General features: G+C 46.5%; 1 protein-coding gene across 1 annotated transcript; it reads left to right on the top strand.

Moving 5' to 3' along the window:
• Positions 1 to 9,900: 9,900 nt before the first annotated feature.
• Positions 9,901 to 14,641, top strand: LOC131261887 (uncharacterized). The gene is made up of 3 exons (XM_058263737.1): positions 9,901 to 10,000; positions 12,808 to 12,978; positions 13,041 to 14,641. The coding sequence occupies exons 1-3, from the start codon at positions 9,901 to 9,903 to the stop codon at positions 14,639 to 14,641; spliced, it is 1,872 nt and encodes a 623-aa protein (XP_058119720.1).
• Positions 14,642 to 15,180: the final 539 nt, after the last annotated feature.

Here is a 15,180-nt window from a genome sequence, read left to right on the forward strand (position 1 = left end):
GGGGAACGCCATTTTTGGTGGCTTCAAAAAATGCAAATTACGAGCGCCCGAGGTTCACGTTCCAACGCCAGTTGTTCTACTTTGACTGCACTGGGAGTGCTTTCCAAGTGAAGGGTAGGTTTTGTGTGTGTCGGTTGTTTTTTAAATCATTTTTTAAACATCAAATCATAACATCACGGGTCGCAACAAGACTTAGTGGGCACGATTTGTTTTTATCTTAAACGAGGACCAGAAATGACAAATTTAACACTCAATTGTGAAACTCTTTATAAATGATTGATTTTCACTTACAGTTTAATAACTTTACATGACTTACAAAGACTTATCCATTAAAAGTTGATCTCTGCTGAAGTTTAGAAGTCAGCTTTTCCCGTTTTTTGTTTTTTGTTCATTTAGAACATTTTTCATCACTCGATCGTCCGCAAAAGGAGATAGCCCATTATTAGTTTCTCGCTCAGAAAAGCTGAGTCAGCATTTTTCTACCGGTAAGTTGTTGCTTTCGTCGTTTCTTCTACCGCATGTTCAACGTTTTTGTTGCTAAATTGTACTTTTAATGCTTTTTTTATGTCGTGAAGAGCCACAACATCGCGCCCGATGTGTTTGTCTGTATTGTTTTATTTTTGTGACAGTGTTCCTATTTATTTTTTGTTCTTTCATATGTTTTGATCGCCGTTGTGTTTTTTCTCCCTAATGACCTCAGCTGGTTCAATTTCACAACTTTATAAAAAAAAAAAACAAAACCAAACCGACCGCGCTCACCGCCATTCGCTACATTTGGCCCCGGGGAGGTTTTTCGGGTTTTTCCTCCCGTCGACGCTTTGCCACGACGGAATGGATTCGTTTTGTTCCGCAGTGCCCCTGTGCGTTTTCTGTTTTGCTTCCGCTCCGCTCCCTATAGCTGGCAGAGCTAACTTTTTTCCACATTCGGCGCTGTATGGGTGTTTTTCCATCCCCATTCCGTGCCGTATTGTTGTTGTTATATATTCATGAAGCTTTTCTACCGTGACCGTGCCACCATGGACGGAAACTTCGCCTGTAAGTGTGCCTGTGTGTGTGTGTGCGGATGCGAAGGGGTGAGACGTTTGGCCACGGGTGAACGTTGTCGAGGGCCGGCCAAATATAAACTGTAGTCGACATCGAATAAAAACTGACTAACTGAGGCATTAAAACACCCAACCGAACCGAAAGCCATGTAATGCCATGTGTGTGTCTCAGAGGTTACGGTTGTGGGGATTTTTTTTTTACTGTTTTACAACCATGATCAACGCCCCGTGCCCGATACGACTTTGTCCGAAATTAGTCTTTCCCGTTGCGATAGAAGCTGCAAAACACTGACGCTTTCGTTCGAAAATGTTACCATCAATTCGTACGTTACGTCGGAGTTGAGGCTCTATTTTTTGGACGGATCTACGATTTTCCTGTTGTTACTTGATTGCGTAAATGACAGAAAATGGCAAATGGGTGTTAAAAGTGAGATCACGATTGGATCGAGGATCGTGCAATCGGTTGCAAATATTTGCAATAACAGAAGTATAATGCTTACCTTTCAGTACAACTTTTTTTTCCAGTGGTTCGAAGGGGTAAATGAAACTAAATAAAATTTTCTCCACCTGCTCTATTGAACACTTGTTTAACACTTATTTTCACTTTTTCACTGTTTTAAGAAAACTACGCAAATTACTACAACTGTTGTTGTTGGACAGAATTATACAAAAATTTGGTTTAGCCAAATGTACCAAGATACACGTTGTGAACTTAATTGGATTAATAATGAATAAAATAAAAAATTCTTTAACATATCATCAGTTTTATCACATGAAAAATGCACACGTTGAACTTAGAACACGGCAGAGAAAAAGGATAAACACATTCACACACAACACTGCCCCAGAGCCGTTCGAATTTTCGTTAAACGATCGTTGGAAAATTGAATATTCTTCCACTTCTGCTTTCTTTATTTTCCCTCTCGCCGTTCAGCACGTCTGGGGCAAATTGAGAGGGCTGGGTTCGGGAAACTGAGTCGGCTCTTGTGTTGAAACCATGGCTGGAAAAATTCTCTCCCAAATTCGATCCATCCATTTCCGATCCGCGGCCATTGCTCGAAACGGTGTTCTATTGCTTTCCCTCAAGCTGGCCGACGAAGCTGGTTGGTGCTGCTGGTTGTAGTGGTGGTGGTGATGTGGAGTCGCTTTGGCGAAGTGCTACTTAGTCCATTCGTTCGTCTGGTTGCGCTTGCGAGATAAAACTGCCGTTAATTACTCCCAAGGCGGTGCCACGGAGGTTCTCGGTGGAACACCTTTTTCCGCGGCGTTCTCCCCCTGAGCATACACACGCGCACACACGCACACAAAAACACTTCCCTTCCCCGGGGCGGAACCGGTTCGGTTCGTCTTCTGCTGCGGACTTGACTCCGACCGGGTTCGTCGCTTCACGCCGCAACGGTTGATGCAGTCACTTTGGTCGCGCGAACGGAAGAGAAGATTTTTCTGGCTGTTGCTGTTGGTGGGTTTGTTGTTGGTTGTACTGTTGTTGTTTTTGTTCTTGTCTGTTGTTCAGTTCCTAAGCAGCTTCGCTCCGGTGTGCGAAGAATGGAAAATAAAGGAGGACGGGAGAGAAGGAAAAAAAAGGAGCACAAGACGGGGCGGAAAGGAACGCGGCGGAGGATCGAAGATCGAAGGGAAATCAGGGACCGAACGCGAGAAGAAAGAAACACGTTCGGAAAGATACCGACGTACTGGTGGTGACCTGTTTCTGTTGCCTGCTCTGCTCCTCCTAATTTGAATAAAAATTTCTTTTCATTTCTTCTACTTCTTTAGCATTGCATTCCATCATCCAACCGGGATAATTCTTCTGCCTTTTTTTCACCTCATGCAAACACATACACACATAAACACAACGACAGTGTCGATGGAAATATAAATTGTCGTCTTATCGGAGGCTTTAGAAAAGCTACCTTATTTGATATCGACTGTTAAGCTCGGAAAATTCTTCCCATGAGAGGGTAACGTAACGTGTACGAATACTGAACACACATACACAAGTGTGCGATTAATTACTGCCAACATACAAACACATACACACACACATACGCACTAGCGAGCAACACTGAACTAATGACGCAACTAGCAGAAGATCATCGCACGATCATTCGAATTTGCGAATTGAAAGAATTTGTGAAAAATTGATCTTTCACGAATTTCGGGCGAATTCTCACCCCGTCGGGCCACGACGAGTCACTTATTTTCGGTCATGCAACAATAACTTTTGCCTGTGCCATACGTGTACACACTCACTCACACACACACACACAGGTTAACACCGGTGATCTTTGGTGTAGTTTAGCACCAGAACGAACTTATTTTCCGTTGTTCGAGAAGTGACTAATTTTTTCAAAGAATTATTATTTTAAAATAATTATAAAGATCGCTGAAGACTGTGAGATGAGTTTTTCATGCCCGACGTTGATGTGGCGATGGTGGAAAATTTTCTCCACAATGATCGCTCCACAATTAGGGCTTTTTCTTGTTCACTTAAACTAAACTCATTTAACTATCCATTCCGACGTACGATAAGCTTGCGCAGCAGACTTTTGAAGGGGTAGAAGTCACCCCCGTTTAGGACACTTTTCCGGTGCAAAAGACACGTACACCGTTCTCAGCTCTCAGCTCCGCAAGTGTTGCTCCGCTACGTTCACATCAAAGGTTCAACTGTGACTGCGGTCCGCTGTGTATGGCCACTTCTCACACACCGAACCGACTTCCACTCTCTCTCACTCTGTCTGGTACGATCGCCAACAAATCAACCCCTATTCGCCTGTCGCTCCGTTTCCGTTTCTCTTCCACCCCCCCTGTGTTGGTTGGTGTTGGTGTAGTTTTTCCAACCCCGCAGTGCACTTTCGCCGCCGACAGTGAAAAGAGAGAGAATGAAGGTGCATCCGTCGGGAAAAAGAGCGGCCCGCGAGAAAGTTCAAGTTCACGCACCCTTTCGCGGCGCGAGAGAAAGCGCGAGAGGGGTGAGAAGCGCGCTTTGGGAGATCCGCGAATTCGCGGAGAATTGCGCGACCCGTTCTTCGAGCGCTGACACGCACACACACACCTACACAAAGCCTCCGCGGCGGGCCAGCGAAACCTTTTTGATGGTCAGACACCGTGCCTTCCGTGCCTTTTCTCTCGAACGCGCAGATAACGAATCCGAATTTGCCCCTCTCTCTCTCTTTCTCTCTTAGCCGTGCTCTCGATTTGACAGCTCTGGAATGAGCCACCGGGACGGGACGGGTAATGTACCGTGGCCGCGGTCCGTCGTGCGGGATGACGCTTCACGCAACCTGTTGTAGCAGACCGAGAACCGAGAACCAATGAACCCGTAATGTGCTGCCCGGAACGGTGGATCGAGACCGGAAGAAAGAGCGGCAAGGGGTTGTGGGAAACAGGGTGCGCTTTTCACGCTTGACGAGCGCCCAGCACCGTCACGTTACTTCCGGTCGGGGAAGAGGGGTTTTCGAATGCGATCGCCATCAGCGCACCTGCAGTCTCGTCGATCGAATCGTGACACAATAGCAAAGGTGAGTTATTTTTAATCAAATTTCCACATGCACACGAAAAACAACCGGTGAAAGATAACACTGCCAAGCGGAAAAACCACCCCCTCGAATTTCGAACGAACACGGGACACACCTCCGCGGTAATATGGACGTCGATCCTTCGCGATGCACTGGACAAGACGGACTAATTCCGACACACTGACGTTTCGCTCAGCGCGAGCATTGTATTTTCGACCATTTCTCCGCTTTGGGAATACCAACAGCAAGAAGAATGGAAACAACCCCCGTATCGCACACACACAACCGAACGCGACAGGTAGAGAGACAGGTGACGGTAGAGCTAATGGTAGAGATGGGAATTCCCGGAATCATGTCGAACGGATCGGATACGGGCAAAAGCAAACATAAAGGAACGGTCTGGTAAGAATCTTTTCTTTTACACACATAGCACTTTACGTGATTATTATGTTTTAAAGAATCTTTTTTTGAAGGAAAATAATTTTGCGCTCTCTTGAAAATATGCGTTATAATACACCTTAGACCTAAAACATAAATCTCTTAAACTTAAAAAGCTTTACCCAGACCAAAAATATTCAAGAAAAAGTACATATTTTCTTGAACACCAAAGCTCAAAATTATGCAATCCTTTTTCGCTATTGTACACTTGGATGTATTATTCATTAATCAAATAAGTAAAAGAATTCATTAAATTTGTGAATTTTAGAACTGACCAAACACAATATTAACCTAACATAGATCAAGTAACTACTTGTTTTATTGTAAAATAATTGGTAAAATTACTTAACGAACAACGATATTCAACAAATTGATTAAAATCATTGCAATTTGAGTAACAAAACTGATCCAAATTATTTACGACAATCTCTCTGACCATACACATTAATCTTTCCTATTTAAAATCTTATTGTTGAGTGTAAAATAAAACGGAATATCCTTAATCTATCCTTTCGCTATAAAAAAAAAAGATAAGTATTAGGCATGGATTAAGAATTCAACAATGAATGATTTATTAATGGATTGAAAAATTCCATCCTGAAACATGACCGACTATCGCTATATCGGATCCACACAATTGATGGCATTTATTAACCGAAGCAAGAAAGCATTATCGGCATGAAATCTGATCATTGGCTCATAATGTTCACTTTGGTGGGTGAATCATCCCCAAAAGGGCTTGTGTTAGTCATCGCGCAATGACCGAACCGCCAGCGCTGCTAACGATAAGTTATTAATTTTTCGTCCCAGAAATATCATCTTTCGCATAATATTTTCCCGGGGGCATTGCTCCTGTCTTTGCAGCCGGACTTTCTTTGCCGCCACCTGGCCCCTAGGGATGATCTCACTCGCGATTGACCCACCGCGAATGACCTTTCTTTGTCTATGGGGGGGGGGGGGGGGGGCGGAATCCAACACCGGCCGGGCTGGGCAGGACGAAACGAAGCGAAGCACAACTGGCCAAGTTATGAGCTCACCCGTGCATCCGTGCTACCGAGCAACCATCTCCGGAATCGCCATATAACGGCCCAGCAGGGAGGCGGGCTATAAATTGGGCAATCATTTTCGGCTTCAGTGTGTTAATTTGTATAAATTAGTTAAGCCGCAGCGACATATGATATCCCTGGTGTCGCGTAAAGTCGGTAGCCGAATCGTTCGCCCTTGCCGGAGAGTATCTCCTTTGCCACCGGAGGCCACTTATTTTGGACGGTATTCCTCCACCGAGGTAATCGATACCGTTGAGGATCGTTGCCGGAGCCGATGAAGGTGGCAAATAAATATACGAGGAACAACGACAAACGTTGAATCATCCAGTCAGAGTGTCGTCATCAGGAGATTTAAAAAAAAGCAAGCGAAACAAGTCTGGTAGACAGAAAAGCGTCAAAATAAGAGCCTCAAAAGCGGTGAAACAAGAAGCTTCATTCAAGTCCCAAACAAGTTAAAAAAAATACAACTAAATAAAAACACGTTTTTGCATTTAAAAAAACTCTCTCTTCTCTCTACAATCATTTGAATATTGTAAAAAAAAGTCGATGCGGCGCATATAAAAAACAATACATCTACGATGGAGGCGCATCATAAACTCCGATGGAGGCGCACGATCATTTTCAATTTAATCGATGGGGCGATCATATGTCAGCATGGAAAAGAAGCTAAAAATAAAATAAGTATGTAAAACAGAGAAAAAGAGAATGAGCAGATTTAATGGGGTAGATTTGCGTAAGTAAACGATGAGTTCACACTACTTCTGGGATTTAGCGTTCGATCGGTAGCGAAGTCCTCGCCAAACTCTTTCCACGCCTTTCGCCGTCTAATAAAAGAACACGGATTTGCGGCACAATTCAAAGGTATTAGATTTCACTTGACGCAAACACACCAAAGTGAAGGCGCAACGAATCCGGGTAACGAGAGAACATCCTGAACGGTGTGCAAATGAGAAATCATTCCACCACTGCCGGTGGTTTTCCTTTTCTTCTCCACCCTTTCTTGGAGCGATCACTTTCTAACGCGCCGAAATGTTCCAAGGCACGCGCGATCCGAACCACGGAAATCCTCCCAAAACCAAGCCCCCCCAGCCAGACCCGAAAATCCACCACGTGAGAACGCGCGATCGCCATGCCATCATGCCTTTCCCTCTGCTCTCGCTCTCGCACGTCCGCTGATCTTCGCGATGCTCTCGCGATCTCGGTGCGATCGATTCGTTTCCCACTCCCCCTCGTATAAATGGGAGACTCCACGGCGACTCGGACTTCATTCATCCGGTTGCCGAACGGGCGGTCTCATCATCGTCAGGTTCTCGAGCCGTCAGTCGGTTGCGAACGCGGGAAGATCAAACTCCAACTTAGCTGAGTGCAGTGTGCGCGATCTTTGAAGTTCATTTGCGTACAAGAATCCTTCGCTGTGCGTCCTTCAGAAATCAGCTGGTTTGTGGTTGACCGTTAGTTTATCTCAGTTGAGGTGCGTGTTGTGATTTAGAACCGTTTGTAAACTGTGATGAACGCATTTCAAGCTCGAGTTTTACAACCGTTTCCTTGAGTGCCGAAGGCAACCTTTACGCAATTAACGCGATAACCTTTACCCGCCCGTGCTCAGACCGGTACCGTGTGCGTGCGTAAATATCGATTCGCTGATAAACAAAACCACCATCCGCCGGGCCCCTCCATTCCTGCTCCAACCGACGGAGCGACTTGTTTCCCAGCGAAACGGCGAGCCTTTTTCAGTTCCGGCCCAGGTTCGCGTGGTGTTCACCGTTGCTGTTGCTGTTCTCTGTTGTGCTTCGTTCTAAAGGTGAGAAGACACCGGCGTGCGGTTGCTTTGGGGTGTTAGTAAGTGCTTTGCGATGCCGGCAGCATATTACCACCAACAGCTCTGCGGGGGAAGGTTGAGAATTAAAAAACAAAGCAAATCAGTTGCTGTTGCATATACCTATCGAAAGCCACACGCAAGCCATTCGCGATTAACACCAACACAATTAGCAATGTTGTGCAATCGAGATTTCGGCGGGAGACGGATAACGTCAGCCTTTGATGGGCCAAATGAATGGACATACAGTGGGTGAAAATTAAATCAAACAAACGGTCAACGGTACCGAAAGTGAGCGGTTCGGCAAAACACTTGACGAGAAAGTACATCGAACAGAGGGTCATTTGTTTCAGTATTCAGTTATGAACCATTGGCAATAACGTTGCTAAAATTGTATCGTGCAGATCTTTCTTTATTCAACCGGTAAAGATTAAGTCTATGAAATTTTGAGTTAAATTTAGTTGGATAACGGCAACACATAAACGCGATAAAATCCCCTAAACATTAAATTTTGAACAAAAGACTTAAGTGCTTTCTTGGAAAACGACGAACCCGCTAACATGCAGCATATTTTAAGAATCAAGAAGAAAATATTTGTGTAGGGTATGTGGTGCTTTAAGTGAAACCCGTCTTCATAGGTCGATAATGCTAAACAATGTGCAAAAACTTAATAAACTGCGATCAAATACCCGTTAACAAACGAAAGACTTGAATTCGCCGTCGGTAAGCGACGAACCTGCACACATTGATCACTCTATGCGAAGTGTCAAGAACAAAACTAAAAGTAATTAAATTTATTGGTAGAAGTCAGATCTATAATTAAAGAAGAGCAATCGGAAATATTTAAATATATTAAAAATCGAAATTTAAAAAAAGGGGTGAAGCAAAAGACTCAAACGAATCGCATTGTTAAATAGCCCATCCTTGTTGCCGTTTCAGCTGGCCTCAGCCAGTCCTTCAACTCTTTCGATCGGTACCACGCAGCGCTGCCTAGCGCCATCGTGAAAGGCCTTGACATATTAAAGGCGAGACACAATCGTAATCGTTGTGCTGCAGGAGCAGCAATTGAAAGATGTCTCGCCTGGTGGTGAAGCGTGTGGTAGTTTTGAAACCAGCTACCAACTAAATTCATTCAACATCCACCGGGTTCGCCTCTTCGTAATCAATAAACCCGATAAACAAAACTAACCCATGCGCTTCACCAGTGACATCTTGTTAACGTCCACTTTCGAACGCCTTTCGCGTCCGCGCGGGGTGGGGTTCTTAATTGACCATTTTTCACCGTATCATCCATAAGCCGACGTCTAGATCCGCCTTCGCGAACTGGTTCCGCGGGGCGGGCGCTCGCGCTCACGATCCAATCCCGGCTGTAAATGTGATCAACTCAAGAATACGAACTCGGATGGCAAGGCTTGTCGCTGGGGGAAAAAAGAGGGGAGAGGCTGCAGAGGGTTTCGATGCTTGGACGAATAGCACTAACATTCCGATACGCCAATAACCGAGTCAATCACCGAGCACACCAGGTCACGTGCCAATGCGTGCCCACGCGCAAAAGCTGGCGCTACGAAACAATTCTAGCTCAACGCAAACAAATCTCTATTATTCCGTTTTTCTTGTTTCCTTTGCTGCCCGTGCCATCCAATTATCCAGCAGGTTCCCACAACCTGGTTGATTCCACCCTCCTCCAGCAGGCCGTGCCTTTATATCTGCAACCAGCTTTATATCACCGGTTAATTAAGTCACAACCCTCGACAGGCGAGCATCTCCCCCCGAGAAGAGGGAAAACGATCGATTGAAACAAAAAAAACCATCCCTAACGCCCTCCCACTGACCTGCGGACGCCGTTCAAATTCAGTTCCGTTAACGGAAGCGCTAGACGCAGACGCCACCCGAAAAGCGCGAAGACAGAAAGAGAGAGAGAGAGAGTGAGTAAAAACGACATCTTAATCGTGGCGACATCCAGTCCTCGGCAAAGGCAGACCTACTGGCGTTGGGGTCTCGCGAACGTCTCGAGCCGAAACCCCTTGCGGAGAGAAGAAAGCATGCGGCGGAGAGGCGGAGAGGACCCGGGGTGCGTCGGTGGTGGGCCAGCAAATTTATGCAAACTCGTAACGGCGATAGCAATGACCGTCCTTGCCACAGGTAAGTCCATAATAACCGGATTATTGTGATGGTGGTGGCGGGGAAGTTGCACTGGAGCAGTGACGGAGGTGTCGATGGAAAGAGGGAGGAAGATTAGCCTCTTCGAAAGTGATGGGAGAAAAGAGAATGTTATTTTTATCCCATTCGGATCCGGTGCGATACGAACTGTTGGTGGGACAGTATAACACATTCTTCATTTGACTAATCTGGACATTGAGTTGGAAGCATAGTTTCTTCTAAGCCGTGTTTAAGAACTTGTCACACACCGCCATTATCATCGGTCTGCGAACATTTTGCAAATGTTAACACAACTCTAGATGAAGAGTAAAAAGACGTTCGAAACGACACCAACCATGCCTCTAATCGGTTGATTTATCGTTTTATTGATGCGACACACACGGCCCGCAGATGGTTTGTGTATGCTCGCGAGGCCGCTCTACGATCATTCATAAAATTTAATGACTTGTTAGGCTCGCAAATCCGGGATCAGGTAGTATGTATGTATGTATGCATAACATAAAAAAAGAAAAGAACACCCCAAAAACCGTATCAAGAAACGGCAAATTAATTCGACGAACGTCTTCGGTTCGTCCATCCTTCGCGGGTGGTTTCGCGCATTCAGTCGCGTTCTTTGATTTTTCCATCCTTTTTCTCGAACTGATATGCAAAAGAAGTGGGCACGCGTTTTCAATGCAAGCGAATGGAAATCGAGCAACAAGAAAGACCACCGAAGTGAAAATAGAAGTAAATTCCATAAGAGCAAGCATTCTTGGCATTCATTCAGCTGGTATTTAGATTCAAGAGGCTCGAACTGCACGACCAGACCTTTTATTTAATTTGTGTCACGTGCTCAATGACACTCGTTGCGTCGGACCCGAAACGATCGAGGGATTAGAATGTTAACGAATTGTGACCGGGGGACGTTTTAAAAAAGAAGATCCCAAAGGTAGGAGAAAAATTGAACCATATCCTGGTTCTCCTTTGATTGTTTGGCACTTGCCTCTTCGTCGTCCTCGACCTCGTCCTCTTCCTCGTCGAATTCTTCTACAACTGTGGCATATTCTTCATCATCATCTCTTTCTTCTTGTTCCTCCTCTTTGAAATCATCTTCCACCTCTGCTTCTTCTTCTGCTTGATCGCCTTCCTCGAGCTCATAGTCCTCCAGGTTGCCATCTAGCTCCTCTAAAGTTTGGCTAATCCATGGCTTCGTCCGGCTGACTTCCAACAGCGAAAGCCTTCCAAAAACTCGCTCGTATTTCGTGCGCTCCACGGCCAGCATTCCGACGAGCGATTGCTGGCAAACCAGCGCGTAATCCCAGCCGTTCGGGGATGACGGACGAACCCGCAGGCAGAGCATTCCATCGGCGCACGGACCTCGAGCCCGCTTGAACGCTATTGGTCTAGTAGACCATGTGAATTTCTGCGCAACGAGAAATCAAACAAGAAGCATTAAATAAATCATAAAACATCCTAAATTGGAATACCGTGCCTCAAACAGGGTGTTGTCTTCAACCAAAACGTAGAGATTGCAGGATTGCAATAAAGTAGAGTCGTCCTGAATATTGGCAAGATGTAAAGGTAACTGCTGTTCGTCGGAAGACGGGTAATCATAATCATCTTCCAGTCGCAGGATACGCAAGTTCAATTGGTTGTTTAGAAAAATGTCCCCCACCAAATCATCCATTTTCAAACTGGAAATAATGAGTTAAAAAAAGACGATCAATGGTTACTAGATATTTTACTCGAAGGTACAAGTTTTTAACTTACGGCACATTTTCCGGCAAACAGTCAGCCCGAATTAGCAGCACATTCTTCTGGAGCCAGTAGCCGGCACAGAGAAACTCCAACCCGAACTCATCCTCTTGGTACAGCAAGGCCGAATATGGAGTTCGCTCGATTCTTAGCCGAGCTTCGATGGGTTCTACCGAGTCGATAAATTCATCTTCCATCGTAAGTTCGACTCGATAACTCTCGTCAATTGGTGTTTCCGTACTAAATTGTTGTCCATCGGTGGTGAACAAATTTTTCGAAGAATTCCATCCGGAACTTTCCGCACCGGTAGACCAGGATTCAACGGATGCACGACTGAGCGGAATGAATTCTTGGGCCAACATATCTGGGATAGATTCTGAATAAGGTTCAGTAGTCGCTACATTCTCTTGCACAAACGACACCCAGTCTTCTTTAATAGAGCGCAGTTGCGCAGTCGTTGTTTGAATATCCTCTTCGAATTCGTTCGTTTTTGAAATGGAAAAGCTTGCCACTAAAGTCACCAGGACGAGTAGATGGACCGATATAATCTTCATCTTGCTCAATCAACACTTGAACTGTGAATAACCCCTGATGACGAAGATGCCCCGCGATTAAGGCAATCACTGACTACTAGATGCAGTTCTAAATCTCGAACCAACTCTTGGTATTTTAATTGAACAGATTGAAACGCAATGTAAAAGTAGGATGATGTTGAACAAAACAAATCTGGCGCCAGTGTCAAGTGATTAATAAATTTGCCGTTACCGATCTCCATTTTTAACACCATTACCATAACCGGAGCGTACTAAGTGTCCCAATGTAGAACCACACAGAACCGGCATCTCTACAAGAGCGCCTAATCGGTCTTTCCCACGAAAGATCAATCCATTGACGTCAATATAAAGTCGTGACGGCTGAACCCCGGCTGCTAACCGGTTATCTGGAACTTTTGGCCAAGCCACTTTTAGGGCCTACCAATTCATCATCGTTGTTTTGAGGCTTTGTGATTTCGAGAAGAAATGTGCTTATCTTTGGTTATTTGTCTCCCCCGACAGGAGCTTCCTCTGTGGAGCTGGTTTGCTCGCAGAACGATGACTTCTTCTACACGGTTCCTGGCACGCGCTGTAGCGCCTACTATCGTTGTCACCAGTCTCAACCGGTTCGGTTCCGCTGCACCGAAGGCGCCATGTTTGACTTCTACCAGCAGAAATGTATCCGCAGTGAAGGTAAGCTCCCGATCGACTGAACTTTTACGACTCTTTGTAATTCCGTATGACGACTCCCGCAGGAACCTGCTACGAGGCAATCTGCAGCGGAAAAACTAACGGAGTATACTCCGATACTACGCAGGCCTGCAACCGCTCGTACCGATGTCACGGAGGTAAGATAGTCTCCATGGAAAACTGTCCACCGGGGACGTTGTTCGATGGAAGGGATTGCGTGGCGCAGGATCGGGTCGTTTGTGAGAGTCCGGAAGCGACAAGCGCTAGCTTCCAGTATGACGCAGATCCACGCTGTTACGGGCTTTCGGATGGGAATCATCTTCTACAGGATGGCGACGCTAAGGACTGTAAGAAGTACCTCCGGTGTGAGGCCGATCAGGTGCTGGATGTGCTTGAGTGTCCTCCCGGGTATCGGTTTGACATGCGGACCTCCCATTGCTCGATGCACGACGGAGGACATCACACAGCGTGCCATCCAACGGAGCACGACGCCGACGAGTGGGATCCGTCCAAAGGCGCCTGTTCGTTTCTGCCCGATGGGCTTCACCTGGCGGCAACTTCCCGAGACTGCAGGACTCATATCGAGTGTCGATCACGGCAACTGACCGCACGTCACGACTGCGCACCCATGACGGTGTTCAACGGGCAGCAGTGCGTTCCTAGTTTCCTCTACCATTGTCCACGGTTGGATCCCCCGAGTGACATCTGTCACCTGCGCTACGACGGATTTCACGTCGACCCACGGAAGGGTTGTGCCTTCTACGTCCGCTGCGAAAACCAACGGACCGTCGAGGAACATTCCTGTCCGTACGGGTTCCACTATGACGCCACCGGAGATGGTGCGTGTCGTGAGAATCATCTCGGATCGGCCTCCTGCAACCGGGTTCCGTACTCGTCCGATTGTGCCCAGCGTGCCTCCGGATACTACCAGGACTTCGATTCCAATGGCTGCAACGGCTACTTCCATTGCCACAACGGGGCCAAGACGAGCCTCCGCTGTCGGGCTGGTTATGCGTTCGACGGTGAAAACTGTGTTCCGGAGGTCGGCTACCACTGCCCGGTGGATGACGTCGACTCGTGCCGGGGGAAACCGAACGGGTACCACAAGGACGCCCGTGCCGGTTGCCGTGCGTACCATCTCTGCACGGAGGGTAACAAAATATCGTACCTCTGCCCGCCGGGACAGATCTTCACGGACGGTAGGTGTCACCCGAGGGTACCGAACTCGGACGACCATTGTGCGGACGATTCGGTCTGTGCGGGGCGGTCCGACGGGTACTACCAGGACCGGGAATCCCAGTGTCGCCAGTACTATTTCTGCCAACGGGGTGAAAAGCTGCAAACCCTTACCTGTCGGGGTAGTAAGATCTTTGATGGGCGTAGCTGTGTATCGAGGGATTCCTACATCTGCCCGTCGGCGGGCGCGATGGATGACGTTGATGCTGCGGCCAGCGAGAACTGCATCGCTCGAACCTGCGAACCCAACTGCGCCAAGGGTGGATTCCATGCCGACTTCGACACGGGATGTGAGCAATATTCGTTCTGCATCGATGGAAAGCAGAGCACGCTGTCCTGTTCGGATAACTACGTGTTCAACGGAGAGCTATGCGTTCCACGGGGGTCCTACTACTGTCCTCGGTACTGTTCCCCGCCAGAATCATGCTAAACCCGTCCGACTTATTTAACAAACAACCACTCCTCAAACAACGCTCCACATCATGGGTTTTCTCTACATTTCCTACTTCCTATCTTCAATCAATACCTACCTGTACTGCCGCCAACAAAAACGCTAGGATAAGGTGTCTATGTGCGTGTGTGCGTTTTATTTACCTCCAATGAGTCATGTGCCCACGTGGGTATCCCTACCCACGCCTTACGCTCATTGCCAAATGTATGTTTGAATTCAAACAATCGCGTAAAATGGCTTATACATAGCTGTACAATTATTTATCAAAGTTGTTTTTATTTTGCTAAATAAACTAAATTGATTTCAAATAATGAACAGTTGCTGCTGTCGAAATGCTTATCATTATTTTATGGGTATTTTAAAATATAAAAAATATATTGTAATTATCACCTGTCAGATTAATTTGCTAAGCGATGATTGCCAACCCCTGGGAATAGCAGATGACATCCTGACGATGGATGGAATTTGTGTGCAGCCGATGGGACGATTGAGTAGATCCGAGGGCAATCGGGGTCAAG

This window comes from Anopheles coustani, chromosome 2 (assembly GCF_943734705.1).
Source record: "Anopheles coustani chromosome 2, idAnoCousDA_361_x.2, whole genome shotgun sequence".
NCBI lineage: Eukaryota > Metazoa > Arthropoda > Insecta > Diptera > Culicidae > Anopheles > Anopheles coustani.